Here is a 14442-nt window from a genome sequence, read left to right on the forward strand (position 1 = left end):
AATATAAATAATAAATAAATTAATTATTATTAAAGCTTTAATAATAAGTCTAATAAAAAGACTAATAATTTATAAAAAGAAAGAAGTTTAAAAAATAATAACTATTATTATAATTAAGATTAATACTTTAATAAAAATCTAATTAGTCTTTATATACTATAAACATTAGTAGTATAAGTTACTTTATAGTTAACCTCTTTATTAATAAAAATAAAACCTAAATAATAATAAATAGTAAAGCTTAAAGAAATTTTATTTTATTAAATCTTATTAATAAATTATAATTACTTTAGAAGATAAAAGATAAACCCTATTAACTTATAAATATAGAAGGAGAAGTAGTTAAATATAGTTAAAGAGTTATAGATTAAGAAACTATAAAACTTCTTATTTATTTAAAAATATTTAAAGAGTATAAATAATATATTTATAAAGTACTATAAGCCCTATAGAATAACTACCTCCTAATAGAAAGAAAGAAGTATTAATTCTATTAATAAATAGTATACTTCCTAGAATATATACTTATATATAGAGAAGTATATATAAGCTTAGAAAAAGTTTAAGTAATTAAAGAATAGTCTATACTAATAAACCCTAAAAGAGTCCTATTATTTACTACTTTTATAAACTTCTACTATAAATTCCTAAGAGAATATAATAATATAGTATAACCCTTTATAGACTTAATAAAAAAGGATACTAAGTTTAAGTAAGAAGAAGTTAAAACTAAAGTATTCGAAAATATTAATTAATTAATTATATTATACTAATTAGGCTAGTCTATCTATTTAGTACCTCTATAAGTTTAATAGTAAAGGAAAAACTAGAGTCTCTAGAAGAAAACCTTTACTTCTACTATAAGTAGTTAGCCTTATATTAGTTCCTAGTAGGGTCTAATATAGGCCCCTCTCTTAATCCCTAGGTTTTTATTTTTAGTCCTATCCTTTCTATTACTTCTCCTCCCCCCTTTCTAATATCTTCTACCTTATTATTACTACCTTCCCTAGTCATATAGGCTGTGTTAGGGCTAGGGCGTTCCCCTAGTTAGGGGGGGGGGTGGCTTATAATCTCTATATAAGGGCTATAAAAGAATATAGTTATCCGTGTCTCTAGGTGGGTAGGCGCCTAGCTTATACTTAGGGCGCTTACTATCTTTACTCTATATAGGAGTGTAGTTCTTTAAGTGTTTATTATTTATATTAACTATACTATTTATTATATCCTCTATTAGTTATTATATTTTAATATAAATATTATATAAAGGCCTATCCTTAGTACACTTATAACTACCCCCCTAATAGTAGTATAGCCTTATATTAGTTCTTACTAACTAACCTAGTAGTTAATTTACTATTATTATTCTTTACTAGTGGCTAATCTAGTTAATTTAGCTAATCTATTATTAGTTAGTAAGTATATAGAGACTATAATACCCTTATCTTCTAATTCTCTTTCCTCTCTCTTCTTTAGTCTCTCTAATTCTATATATTCACCCCTATTACTATACTATCTTATCCCTATCCACCCCTATTTCTCCTTCCCCTTACTATCCTTAGCCTACCCCTATCCTATATAAAGCTAACTATTTATAGGAAGCCCCCTATTTCTATACCTATAAAGAATATAAGTACCTTCCCCCCCTCACCCTTAGGCTAGACTTAGTCTTAACCCCTTAGTAGTTATATAACACTTAATAACTTCTCCTATTATAGTAAGTCTACTCTATCCTAGTCCTAGTCTATCCCTTTACTATTATAGCCTTATAAATATACTACCCCTATTAATAGTACTAAGTTTATATTAACCCTATATAAGACTAAGCTAGAGCTAGAGTAGAGTGAGCCCTATAAGACCCCCTATAGTCACTATATTACCTATACTAAGACCACTAGTATAGTCACCTACTTCTAGCCTACTAGTATATACTATCCCTAATATAGCCCTAACTTTACTAACTTTAATAGGTAAGGGTTATATTTATACTAAGTGTGCTTAACTCTATATATAGTGCCCTACTATGAGTCTAGCCCTTTCTTATATTGCCCCTACTACTAATCTTTTTAGGTTATACCCCCTATTACCACTACTACCACCACCCTCTAGGCCTAGCTACTAGAGCACCCTAGCCTTAAGCCGGGGGTGGTCCTAGAACACTAGGACTTCTTACGCCTCGCCCGCGCTATGACTTAGGCCCGTCGCGATGTTAGTGGCGTCGCTGCTAAGGTGGCCGCCGACCGGATCCGATCCGGTGGCGGTGTTACTAACCCGGTGGTCACCATCACCACCGCCGCCCCCGCCCCCGCCCCACCACGCCCCCGCGCCTCCGCCGCCGTCGATGACGCTGGTGCTGTCTCCGCCGCCTCCGCCGCCACTATTCTAAAATATTAAAAACTTAGTTATAAAAGAACTAATTATAAGAATATTAGATTAAAAAAAACCCTATAAGGTTAAAACTAATATTTCTAACTAGGCACTTAATAGATAATTAGAATAATAAGATAAATAAAAGAAGCTATATATAATAGTAGCTTAATCCTAATCTATAGTTAGTCTACTTCTTAAATAAAGAGTTAGTTTAAGTATATAGAGTGTATATAAGTAGTTATTATAATATAAGTTATATTAGGAGATATCTCCTAATAGTAGAGTTTTATTACTTAGATTAATTAGTAGAGAGACTACCTAGTTATAAGAATACCTCCTCCTTAAGTATATATTTACCTCTCTACTATAACTCTAGATTAGAAGGCTTAACCCTTAATCCTTTAGATCTTATTCTTAGATTAATAGTTTAATAGCTTAAGTCTTTAATCCTAAGGAGGTTATATAACCCCCTATCCTTTTAGTGGCTAGTATAATAAGCCTTATCCTACCTTACTTAGCCCTACCTATATACTTTATAGTATTTATAATATATATCTAGTAATAGATCTATAATAGTTATAATGTCTAGTGGTTATTATAGTCTAATAATAGCTATAATCTTAACCCTATTAAGCCTATCTAGCCCTAGATAAAAAGAAGGACTACTAGAAGAGGTACTCTAAAGAGCTAGAAGGAGGCTATTATAGTGTAGTAGACAGCCTAGGAAGAGTTACCTTAAGAGAGGATATAGGGCTGGATTAAGCGTCTACTATAGTATGTATGTATAATCATTAAGCTAGAAGGAGGTAATAAGTATAAAGAAAGTAGGGAATAACCCCTACTAATTTATATAATAATTTCCCCTTTTAGTCTAGTACCCTTTATCCCTATTAGACACGACTTTCTGTTCCTTCCTCTGTAATAAGCCACGTAAACCCCGTTGTGGTAGGGGACTTTTGTATTCCACTCGTCTACGATTGGCTAGCAGCGCTGGTGCACCGCCTGAGCTTTTATTAACGGCACCAACTCTGGCGATGATTCCCCGCTGCGGCTGATATCCACAGCGGCTCACTGTGTATCCTGATTCGACAGAAATGGGAAATGTAGGGATAATGTCCAGGCTATAGCTACATAATATATGCATATGCATGGTCGCGGTGAGGAAAGATAAAATGAGTCATATTGCTGAGCTCTAAGTTACTCCCTGAAGAGAAGGCTGGCATGACAAAGGAGTATGTGCAAGCCCCACTGCCTAATATAGATTTCATAAGAGAGTGGCCCGAATGATGGAAATAGCGTGGTATTTTGGCTGTGGGCTTGATGCCCCTGTTTCAAGGGCAGTCGACAAGGGCGGACATCGGCATGATTGGTAGCCCCCTCCCGACAAGTAAACGGCTCTCCTCGGACTATCCCCGTGCTCGCCCCGTCACCCCGCTCATGATATTACCAGGCATGTCCTCCGCACTGATGGATCCTCTCAACCACATGCAGGGCACCACACCTGCTGCAACGACTGGCTGAGGAATCCTTTTGGCCGCGGGCACTTCGAGAATTAACCTCTAAACTATTGGAAAAAATATACGCCTCATGCATCAGGGAATGCCTCATCCTTTAAGGTGGCTCGTTGGCTATTGAGTCTGACTAGTTCGGGATGGTTCCCCGCTTCCTCCTGCAGCCAAAGACTCGCTGACTCTTATAGTCAACTGCGTGAGACCTCCGTGAACCCATGGCCCGAGTGCACTGGCAGTCTCTTGTCTTTTCAGAGCTAAAATTCAAGACACGCTCTGGTTCGTTGACACAATTTTATACATTCTTCGAGCATACTTCACCAATTACCCGGTTCAATATAACACAACCAACATGTCACGGACTCTTACTCTTCTGTGCTTCAAGCAGTCCCGCTTGTTCCCGCAAGATACCGCGCATTGGGCACTGTCAGTCTTAAGCTCCGAGCAATATTGAAAAATTCTCATATGTGTGCAGCTATCTTTGGGATACGGATGCTGCAACTGGCACGCTTTTCCATGCCAGCAAGGACTCGATGACAAGCGGGCAGACGGTATGCGGCCATATCTTATTCTCGAGCCTGATACTGATATAATCTCAGGTCTACCGGCAGGTGCCGAATATGAACCCAACAGCCTCCAGATCGCTTCAGGCCTCAGTTGAAATCGCTTCTGGGCTTACGCTCTCTAACGCCACGCTTGACGTGCAGTGCCAGGCAGCGGCTCAAGGCCGCCCTTTTGATCTTGCAGTTAATAACTGCCAAAGATTCTGCACCCAGATCTTGCAGCGCCTTGTTAACAACGCGATAATCACCCAGGAGCAGTTCGATGCGCTGGAGGCAAAGGGATTTGAGCCGCTCTTTTAAAAGAGAAGGTGTGACTTGGGCATGTGAGTCGATGTTGCACACCAGATAAAGCATGTTGAAGAAACTGGCATGACCAATAATATGTCGGACACGAACTATGGAAAACTCCCCGTACATGAGACTAGGATGATATACGCTAGTTCTCTTCGACTACTTTTTCAACGAAGCAAGTCATATTCGGAATAAAAATCATGTTTATGTTCAAAACACCGCAAGTATTATTGTATCTTGAGTAAGGATTAATGAGAACTCAAGAAGGAAAGCTCGTTGGTTCTCTTAGGATCGTCCCTGCTCTTGAGCGTCTGATGTAAATAATAAAAACCGGGTATGCCTGCGTCGCATTCATAGACCGCTCTCGCTTCTCTCTTTCGTGGATTGCATCCATCGCTGCTGGCTTGAGGACGTCTTGCACGAGTTGAGTCACACCAACAGTTCCCGTCTGCTGCTGCGCTGGGCTCGAGCCGGAGGAATCGTCCCGCAGCTTACGGATCCGTGTCTCAACATCGTCAAGGAAATTGTTGGCAGTCTCGCCATCTCCAACGTGAAGTGTGACCGTGCCAATCTGCTCACGGGCCTGCTCTGTGGCTCCGCTGTGGTGAAAGGCGGTAGCGGAAGATGAGGTTGTGAGGCTGAAGCGTTCGTTGATGCTGTTCTCGGGTAGGATATGAAGAATATGGATCGTGGAACCAAACTCGCCAAGGACAAGGAGCGTAGAAGAAATGGCGGAGGGCGTGAAAGCGTTCATTAGATGAGAAAGCATGATTATATTAATTCCAGATGGTTGAATGCAGCTTTTGGCAAAGGAAGATTCTTCCGCATATTTCAGTAAATGGTGCTAATCTAGAAAAGGTAGGCACACTATCATCAATCACGTGATACGTGATAGCTGATTATAAACTCGGCGTGGGACTCCGTCTTGGCCTGCGATCAACCACAGTACATGCCCCGCATTATCACCAGTTACGTTGCTCGCCATGATCCCCCCCAGCGTTAGCTCTCAGGAGCCCCAGCAGCTTCCTCGGGAGCACTGGACCTTTCTCCCCAAACTCCCTCTGTTCTCAGGGCCGACCGTTCCAACCACTGGACGCCGTTTTTTCAAACATTCTCCGACTACCATCCTGAAGCTTGAAACTGACGACGGTGAAGGCATTATGACCGCGCTTGCCTATTCCATCTTGGGGCCCTGTGTCCCGCGCGTCGTCAGCGTCGTCACGGTCCCAATAACAACCTCGGGCGTCTCGACGCTCAACCGCACCAAACAGGGCCTCGTCCTCACTCACCAGCCAGGCACGCCACTAGCCCAGCTCTGGCCTTCACTCACGCCTCCGCAGCGTGAGACCGTTAAGGCGGAGCTCTGCCGCCACCTCGTGCATATGCGTTCACGCCGCTTCTCCTACTACGGACGGCCCACGCAACAGCCATACCTCCTCTTCTCAGAACTTGGCACAGATAAATTTGCATGTTGCGCCTCTCGCATAGAGTGGGACGACTCACGTGTGCGTGCGCTACAGGAACATGCCCCGGACGCTGAACGTGCAGTCAAACTCGAGCGAGTACAGCGTGGCATCGCCGGCGCAGGTGACTGGGACCGTCCTGTCCTCACACATGGGGACTTATCTGACCGGAATATCCTCGTGGACCCGGACACCCTCGCGCTGACAGGTTTTCTAGACTGGGAGATGGCGAACATCATGCCCGCTTACTTTGAGTACGTCGCGGCACGACTGTCTGGGGGCCATCAGCCTGCGTGGAGGAAGGAGTTGCTGGATGTGCTGAGGTCTGTTTTGCGCTGTGAGTGCGATACTGGGCGCTGGGAAGACCTGGGTGTTGTGAATTTTGATGAAGGATACGATAGATATAGGAGGACGTTGGCGGCGTGGGATGCTGTTGTTGATGTTGAGAGAATCGCGCAGGGATATGATGATGATTGTGAATGGACTTTTGATCGCTGATGAAGTCGCGTTCCTCGATTTCAAGTCAGCGATATTCACTTTGCAATACCAGCATCGTGCTCATGCCTTGCCCGGACTTGGCGTAAAACCCCACCGATGAGGGCATATCGACATACTGTGTAATAGCTCACAAAGACCTCCAGGCTTTCATGTGTAATAGAGCCACTAGGTTTCTAGTGAACTAAGTGCATGAAGAACCTAGACAGCCACTAGCCCCTGAGGATTTATCCGGCGCTTAATGAGGTGTCGTGTTGGACAGTGGTCACAAGATGGGAGACTGTCCGCCAATCATTTGCGGACTGGGTAGCAATGCCAATTAGTGCACGAGCAGAAACAGTCTTAATGTATCAACCTCAGCCTCAATTAATTAATGCCTCCTTGCTTCCTAGCCGACGCCGCGAAATGACTTAAATGATATTCTGTCTATAACTGCCCTTTCGCTGAGGTTCATTTTTGATACTCCGTCTTCCCATTCATACAAAATACTAAATACACAACCAAGGCTTGTCCGTCGGCCTAGTGCTCAATAACCACCACGTACTGATTTCTCCCAATCGCAACGTGGTGTAACACCGTTGCAATGCGCATTACAAATGCCCACTCTCGTCTCGACTGTCGCTACTCAATCAAAGCCCAGTCTCTTCTCTGTCCATTCTCTCGCTTTGGTCGCCGTTGTGTCGTCGATGTCGAGGTTCACCGCCCAGGACCCCGACATATGTCAATGCCGCCGCCATCATCATAGAGCCTTCCCCCCGTTGCGGCCGTCAACGACTTCGTACCCACGCCCACATACTCGCCACGCTCATCTCATATATCAGGCTCCGAGTCGGAGCACCGACTCTCTCGACGCATCTCATCCTCGAACTCCCAACGCCGGCAGCGCCCCGCAGGCATCTATGCCAACGGAAAGCCCATCGTCAACATCCACGGTAACGCCCGCCCCGAGCACGTCCTCCTCGTCTCGCACCCGCCCACCCCGCGTGCTCGGCCTCAGAGATTCCACGAGCCGCACACCGCGCTGACCTCGTCATCCGCCTGCCTATCCATCCCATACCGCAGCTCCAACCGACCGCTCACTGTGGAAGAGCGTCCGCGCATCCACCTTCAGGCCGACCAAGATGCCTCTGCCTCTGCCTGTCCCTTAAGAACCGCCAGCCCCACGAGACACTCACTTAAGCCGTGGGCCAGCTTGCGGAGGAGCCGTCCGTCGCAATTGACCTCCAACGCTGCCACCGCCTGCGTGGGTGACGAAGGGCGTTGCCACGAGATCTAGAAGGTGAAGGAGCTACGCGGGCATGTTGACAATGCTAATACTGAAATTGCCACCTGTCCGGCCGTCTGAATTACGAGCAGCGGTAACGTCGTCTGCAAGAGTGGCATTAGTGCGCGCAGAAATCACTGGTACGGCGACGAGCAGGTCGTCGTCGCCATGAGCCATATGCCTGTTAAGGTTACGAGCGGTAAGGAGACCAGGACCCGTGAATAGAAGCATTATCTCGAGCGCGAGGAGCTCGAAGTGCGGTACGAGCCATTTTAAGAGTTGTATAACACCGCTATGGCGCGACGATCGGACACGCAGGACAGATAGTCGGCTTACAGTTACTCCTTTAAGTAAATGCCTAAATCTCTAAAATTATCCTCGTCTAGGGTTCTTAGAAATAGAAAGTGCTAATAGTGTTTTCTTATCTCTCTAACTTAGCTCGAAGCTTCAGCTATTATCTATAGCCTAAAAATTTATTAAATTAGTTTTAGATACTTTATCTTATATAATATTAAAGACTAGCCCTATAGCTACTATAAGTAGGCGTTAATATAAGGTTAAATTAAATCTCTTATAGAGAGAAGAGATAAAGAGGGTATTATAAAGTAGCTACTATATATAAGGGGGAGTCCCCTCTATTAAGTCTATACTTTTATAAGAGCTTAGGCTACAGCCTAGCTAGACTAATAGTCTAGTAGCCTAAGGTATAGGGCTAATAGGGGGGGGGACTCCCCCTTATACATAGTAGCCACTTTATTATAACCTCCCTACCTCTTCCTCTATAAGAGATTTAATTTAACCTTATATTAACACCTACTTATAGTAGCCGTAGGGCTAGTCCTTAATAATTAAATCTCTTCCTAGTTTTTTTTCTTAGTTACTATAATAAAAGTAGGGTAGTCTTCTTAAGACACCCTAATAGACTATATTAAGCTAGTGTTACTAAATTAAACCCTATTTAAATAAAATAATAAACTATAAATAGAAATATAGCTTCTCTAAGAGTAACTCTTACTAACTAGCTCCTAGGGCTAGGGCGGACATACACATCCACCTTCATCGATCTTAGTCTAATTATATAATAAAAGGTTATAGTCTATTTTAAAGTAGGAGGCTACTAAAGGGAATTAGACCTTTATATATTCTTAAGTTATTTTAAAATAGTATTTAGTAACCCTTACTATTAGGAGCTAGTAATAATACATCTTAGTTTAATAAAATAGTAAGAAAAAGAGTCCTTCTCCTACTACTATATACATTTTAAATAAGAATTAGTAATAGTAAGAGGGCTAGTATAAGTAAATAAAGTTAAGTTAAATAAGCTCTAGTTTACCCTTTCTAATACTATAAGGAGTTTAATTATTAGTAGATAGATCTCCTAGACGGATTATAATATAATAGTATAAAATATCTAAGTAATCTCTATAGACCTAGAATCCTTTTAGATTAAAGAGAACTATTAATTATAAACTAGTAAACTCTACTAACCTAATACTAAGTTAATACTACTAATAGGGATATAATAATAATAGGAATTAGTATATTCTACACCTATCTAGGGGCCCCTATAAAAGGGCTATAGTGCTAGTTAGGGGAGTAAGAGAGGGCGCCCTAAGTGTCTAAGTTAGTATTATACTCCTAGAGGGAATTAGGGGCCTACCTTTAGTATAGTTAAGATAAATATTATATTATAAAATACTATTTACTCTTAGTAAGATAACTAGATATATAATAATCTTAGGTTATAGTGATTACTAACTAAAGTAGTAACTTAAAGGTAGAAAATAGTAACGTCTAAGGAAGTAGCTCCCTTTAGGTAGTATAATAATACTTATAATATAGAAGTTAAATAATAAAGGGGGGGAAGGGAGTTAAGTATAAAAATAAATAAAAAAACATATAAATATAAAACTATTCTTAGTACTAAGTATTATTAATACATCTACCCCCCTAGATATATTAATTAATACTAGTTATAAGTACTATAGAGTAATATAAGAGGGATTAGTAGACTTATTATAGTTATAATAGGTTACTCTCTTTTTACTAAGATAGATCCACCTTATAGTAAAGGACACACTACTTTTCACTATAGTAGAGATAGTATAAACATATATTAATATAGACGGCTAGTAGTTCCCTATACTACTCTATATTATCCTAGCCCTCTCCTACTTAGTAATCTTAAGGCTACCTTAGCTATAATAGTACTATTTAATTATTAATATAGAAGTAGAATATCTCTACCTAAGGAATAAGCCTAACTAGTATATCTATATATAGTAGTAATATAGTCTAATACTACACTCTACTCTACTTATAAGGAAGAGATTTTATAAGGTATTAAAAGATAAATTCTATATAATTAGTATTAAAGTGGAGATAATAATAATAAGCCTATATAAGATTAATACTATACTATACTATACTCTAGTGAAAGAATAGTACCTCCTAGAATAGTATAATAAGTTTAAAGACCTCTTTATAGAAGAAAAAGTAACTAGTCTACCCCTAATATAGTTAGGGTTTAATTATAATATAAAGCTTAAAACACATCTAGATAGTATACTAGAAGAGCTCCCCTATAGGAGACTATACTAGATATCCTATAACTAGCTACTAGAAGTATATTAATAGCTTACTAGCCTACTTAATAAGGGGTGGATATAAGCTAGCTCCTCCCCTACTATAGTACTAGTTCTCCTTATTAAGAAACTAGTAGGTAGTTAGTAGTTTTATATAGACTATAAAGCCCTAAACACTATTATAGAAGATAATTAATACCCCCTACTATTAATAAAAGAGACACTCTATACTCTCTTAATAGTAAAATAGTATATAAAGGTTAATATCCACTTAGCCTTCTATAAACTCTAAATAAAGCTAAAGTAGAAGAAATATATAGTGTTTTATACTTACTTTAGTTTATTTAAGTGGCTTATATACTTATTTAGGATAAGTCCTTAAAACTAAACTTAAGTAAAGTGGCTATAATATAGGATTAAGAGTCTTTAATATAACTTATAAGTATATAAAGCTTCTTAGGATTTATAAACTTCTACTATAAGTTTATTCTTTAATTCTCTATAATAGTAGCCCCCTTTATATAGCTTACTTAGAAGGGAGTATAGTTTATATAAGGAGAAGTAGAAGAATCCACCTTTTAATAACTTAAAACACTCTTCCTCTTAGAGCTATATTTAACCCTTTAGGACCCTATAAGGGAATTAATAGTTAAGATAGACTACTCTAGAGTAGGCCTAGGAGGCTGCCTATTATAGATAGATAAGAATAGTATACTATACCTAGTAGCCTATTACTTAGTAAAACTATCTACTATAGAATAGAATTATACTATTTATAATAAAGAGTTTTTTATAATAGTAGCCTACTTTAAAGCCTAAGTAGTAGAACTCTAGGGTTAGCTTTCCCCTTTTATAATATTAATAGACTATAAAAACCTAGAATACTTTATAAAACTCTACCTCCTTTCTAAATAATAAGTGTATTAGACTAAGTTTCTTTTATAGTTTTACTACTACTTATACTACTACCTCAGCCCCCTTATCTAATAACTAGATATATTAAGCTAGTAGGAGATATATAGTAACTAGCTATAGAACCCCCCCTATATAATAGTCTAGCTAGTTAATATTATAGCTCTTAGCTCTATAACTTAGTATAAAACACTACTAATACTATTCTAGGATAAGGAGCTAAATGTATTATAGTAGGAGGCCCTAGTAACTAACCTATTATATATAGTAAAGATATAGGATATATAGGAGGGGGTTAGATAATTCTCTACTAAGGCTATATTAAAGGAATAAGTAGGGGATTACTTACTATTACTATTATAAAATCTCTAGTACTAAGGGCGCCTATAGATCCTATCCTAGGAACCCTTAATAACTTATCTAATTAAGGACGTCTATATATTACTAATAGTAGTCTACTTAGAATAGAATATAATGTTTATAATACTAGTATATAACTTCTACTAGCTAGGGATATCCTAAGATATAATATAGTATATATATAATTACTTATATTATAGAGTACACACGTCCTAATACTAATAGTAGGGTCTATTACACTTAATACTAGTGGGTAATAGGTACTAGTAATAGATTTTAGTAGACTTTATAATAGATCTCCTAGTCTAAGCTAAAGATAAACTATAGTACTTAATAGTAATAATAGACTACTTATTAAAGTATATTTAGCTAGAGGCGATAATATCTATAATAGTAGAGGCTTATATATACTAGTTCCTTTACTACTAGTAGTAGTACTTTAGTTTCCCTATAGTGATTATAAGTAACTAAGGCTTAGATTAAGTAGGATTATTCTAGTGTATAATATACTCACTAATAGGTACTAAGTAGATACTTTTAATAGTGTTTTACTTATAGACGGATAGGAGTAGATAGATAAAAGTACTAAGTGGATAAACTAGGAAGTCTAAGTAGTACTATAAGTACTTATTTTATACTCTTAGTATAACTAGTCTAAATAACTACTAATAGTATAAATAGCCCTTAATAACTAAGATTCTATAGCTATAGATTATAGTCTAAATATATTACTATATAGATTCTAACTAGAGGTAGTCTAGAAAAAGCTAGAAGACACTATACTATACTAAGGGAAAACACTAGTAGTAAAGGCTAAGGCGTTCTTTAACTATATCTATAATAGTATTAAGTTAGTCTAAGCTAGTATTACTTATATATAATAATATATAAAGGAAGTAGTAAACTACTTATAGTATCTAACTAACTAGTATTAAGTTAAGGATAAAGTATAGTTCTTACTCTATAATATTATAACCTTAAGACTATTAAAGAAGCTTAACTAAGTTTAAATAAAATATATAATAATAGTAATACTATTATTATTAAATATAATACTTAATATACTAAGGGACCTCTATAATACCTTCTATATAGATTTAGTTAAGAGGGTGTAGGATAACCCCCTTCTATTCTAATTATAGGAGGATTAAGTACTTAAACTATAACTTATTAATAATAAGGATAGTAATAGTCTAAGGGAGGAGTTTAAAGTATTAGTAGTCCTTTAGGTATAAAACGTATAAGGAAGGGGAGGTAGATATAAAGTGTTAGTAAAATAGTAAGGGTATTATAACCCTATATAGGAACCCTTTAATATACTATAGGGCACTATAGTGCTTTATAAGTTTAAAATAGAGTAAGGAGATACACACTATAATATAGGGCTATAAGAGGCACGCTTATAGAAGAAGTATAACTAGAACTAATAGTAATATAGAATATTAATAAAAGAATAGTAAAATAGTAGTAAATAAAAAGAATTTATTTATTATAATAAGGGCTCCCTAATAGACTTATAGTATTAATAAGGCTACACTTTAGAACCTTAGTATATATAGTCTATACTTATAAAACTACTTATTAAAAAAGAATATATAAAAATATAAAAACTCCTTAATACTATAAAACCCTATACTAAGGGAAAAATAAAAATAAAATATAAGAAAGATAATATTAATATAAGTGTATTAAATAATAGAAATAGTAAACTTATAGTAGTCTATTAGAAGAGGAGGCACTATTATTAGAGGAAATTAACTCTATATTAAAGACGTATAACCTAGATATAATAGTGGCTTAATCCTAATCTATAGCTAGTCTATTTCTTAAGTAGAGAGTTAGTTTAAATATATAAGTGTATATAAGTAGTTATTATAGTATAAGTTATATTAGGAGATATCTCCTAATAGTAGAGCTATTATTTAGATTAATTAGTAGAGATCTAGACTACCTAGCTATAGGAATACCTCCTCCTTAAGTACTCGTCTACCTCTCTACTATAACTCTAGATTAGAAGGCTTAACCCTTAATCCCCTAGATCCTATTCCTAGATCGATGGCTCAATGGCTTAAGTCCTTAATCCTAAGGAGATTATGTGATCTCCTATCCTTTTTAGTAGCTAGTGTGACAAGCCTTCGCCTTGCCTCACTCAGCCTTATATATTTTATAGTCTTTATAATATAATACTCCTCCCTTAGTAGTCTTATCTTTAAGGCTATTAAAGTAGGCCGCCTAAGTAGTAAGTGGTTTTCCCTCCTATATTATTATAACCTATTATATCTACTAATTATATTATTAAGTAGAGATTAAAACTATATTCTTAAAAGTCTAAATAGTATAAGGCTTTATTATATTCTATCCTTTTTAATCCTTAGGTTATAAAAAAGGGTCCTTATTCTTATTATTAGAAGAAAAGTATTACTTCTTACTAACTATTATCTTCTAATTCTTTTTACTATACTTAGTATATAATAGATTACTAATCCTACTATAATATATAGGGCATTTTACTAGTCTAGCTTTACTAAATAGTTAATTACTATATTGTAACAGTGGCTCTTCTCTAATCCACAGTAAATCTATTTCTTAGGAAGTGAGTTAGGTTAAATGCACCACAGCACAGGTGCAGATGAG

The 14442-nt window shown here is 37.2% G+C and overlaps 2 protein-coding genes across 2 annotated transcripts; one reads left to right on the forward strand and one right to left on the reverse strand.

Annotated features, from left to right (window-relative positions):
• Positions 1-4988: 4988 nt before the first annotated feature.
• ISF_07575 (hypothetical protein) lies at positions 4989-5498 on the reverse strand (the record flags this gene model as incomplete). Its single annotated transcript, XM_018851178.1, has 1 exon — positions 4989-5498. The coding sequence occupies one exon, from the start codon at positions 5496-5498 to the stop codon at positions 4989-4991; it is 510 nt and encodes a 169-aa protein (XP_018701774.1).
• A 214-nt stretch (positions 5499-5712) lies between these two features.
• On the forward strand, positions 5713-6690 carry ISF_07576 (Aminoglycoside phosphotransferase; the record flags this gene model as incomplete). The annotated part of the gene is made up of 1 exon (XM_018851179.1): positions 5713-6690. The coding sequence occupies one exon, from the start codon at positions 5713-5715 to the stop codon at positions 6688-6690; it is 978 nt and encodes a 325-aa protein (XP_018701775.1).
• Positions 6691-14442: the final 7752 nt, after the last annotated feature.

The sequence above is a fragment of the Cordyceps fumosorosea genome (assembly GCF_001636725.1).
Source record: "Cordyceps fumosorosea ARSEF 2679 chromosome Unknown scaffold_22, whole genome shotgun sequence".
Lineage (NCBI taxonomy): Eukaryota > Fungi > Ascomycota > Sordariomycetes > Hypocreales > Cordycipitaceae > Cordyceps > Cordyceps fumosorosea.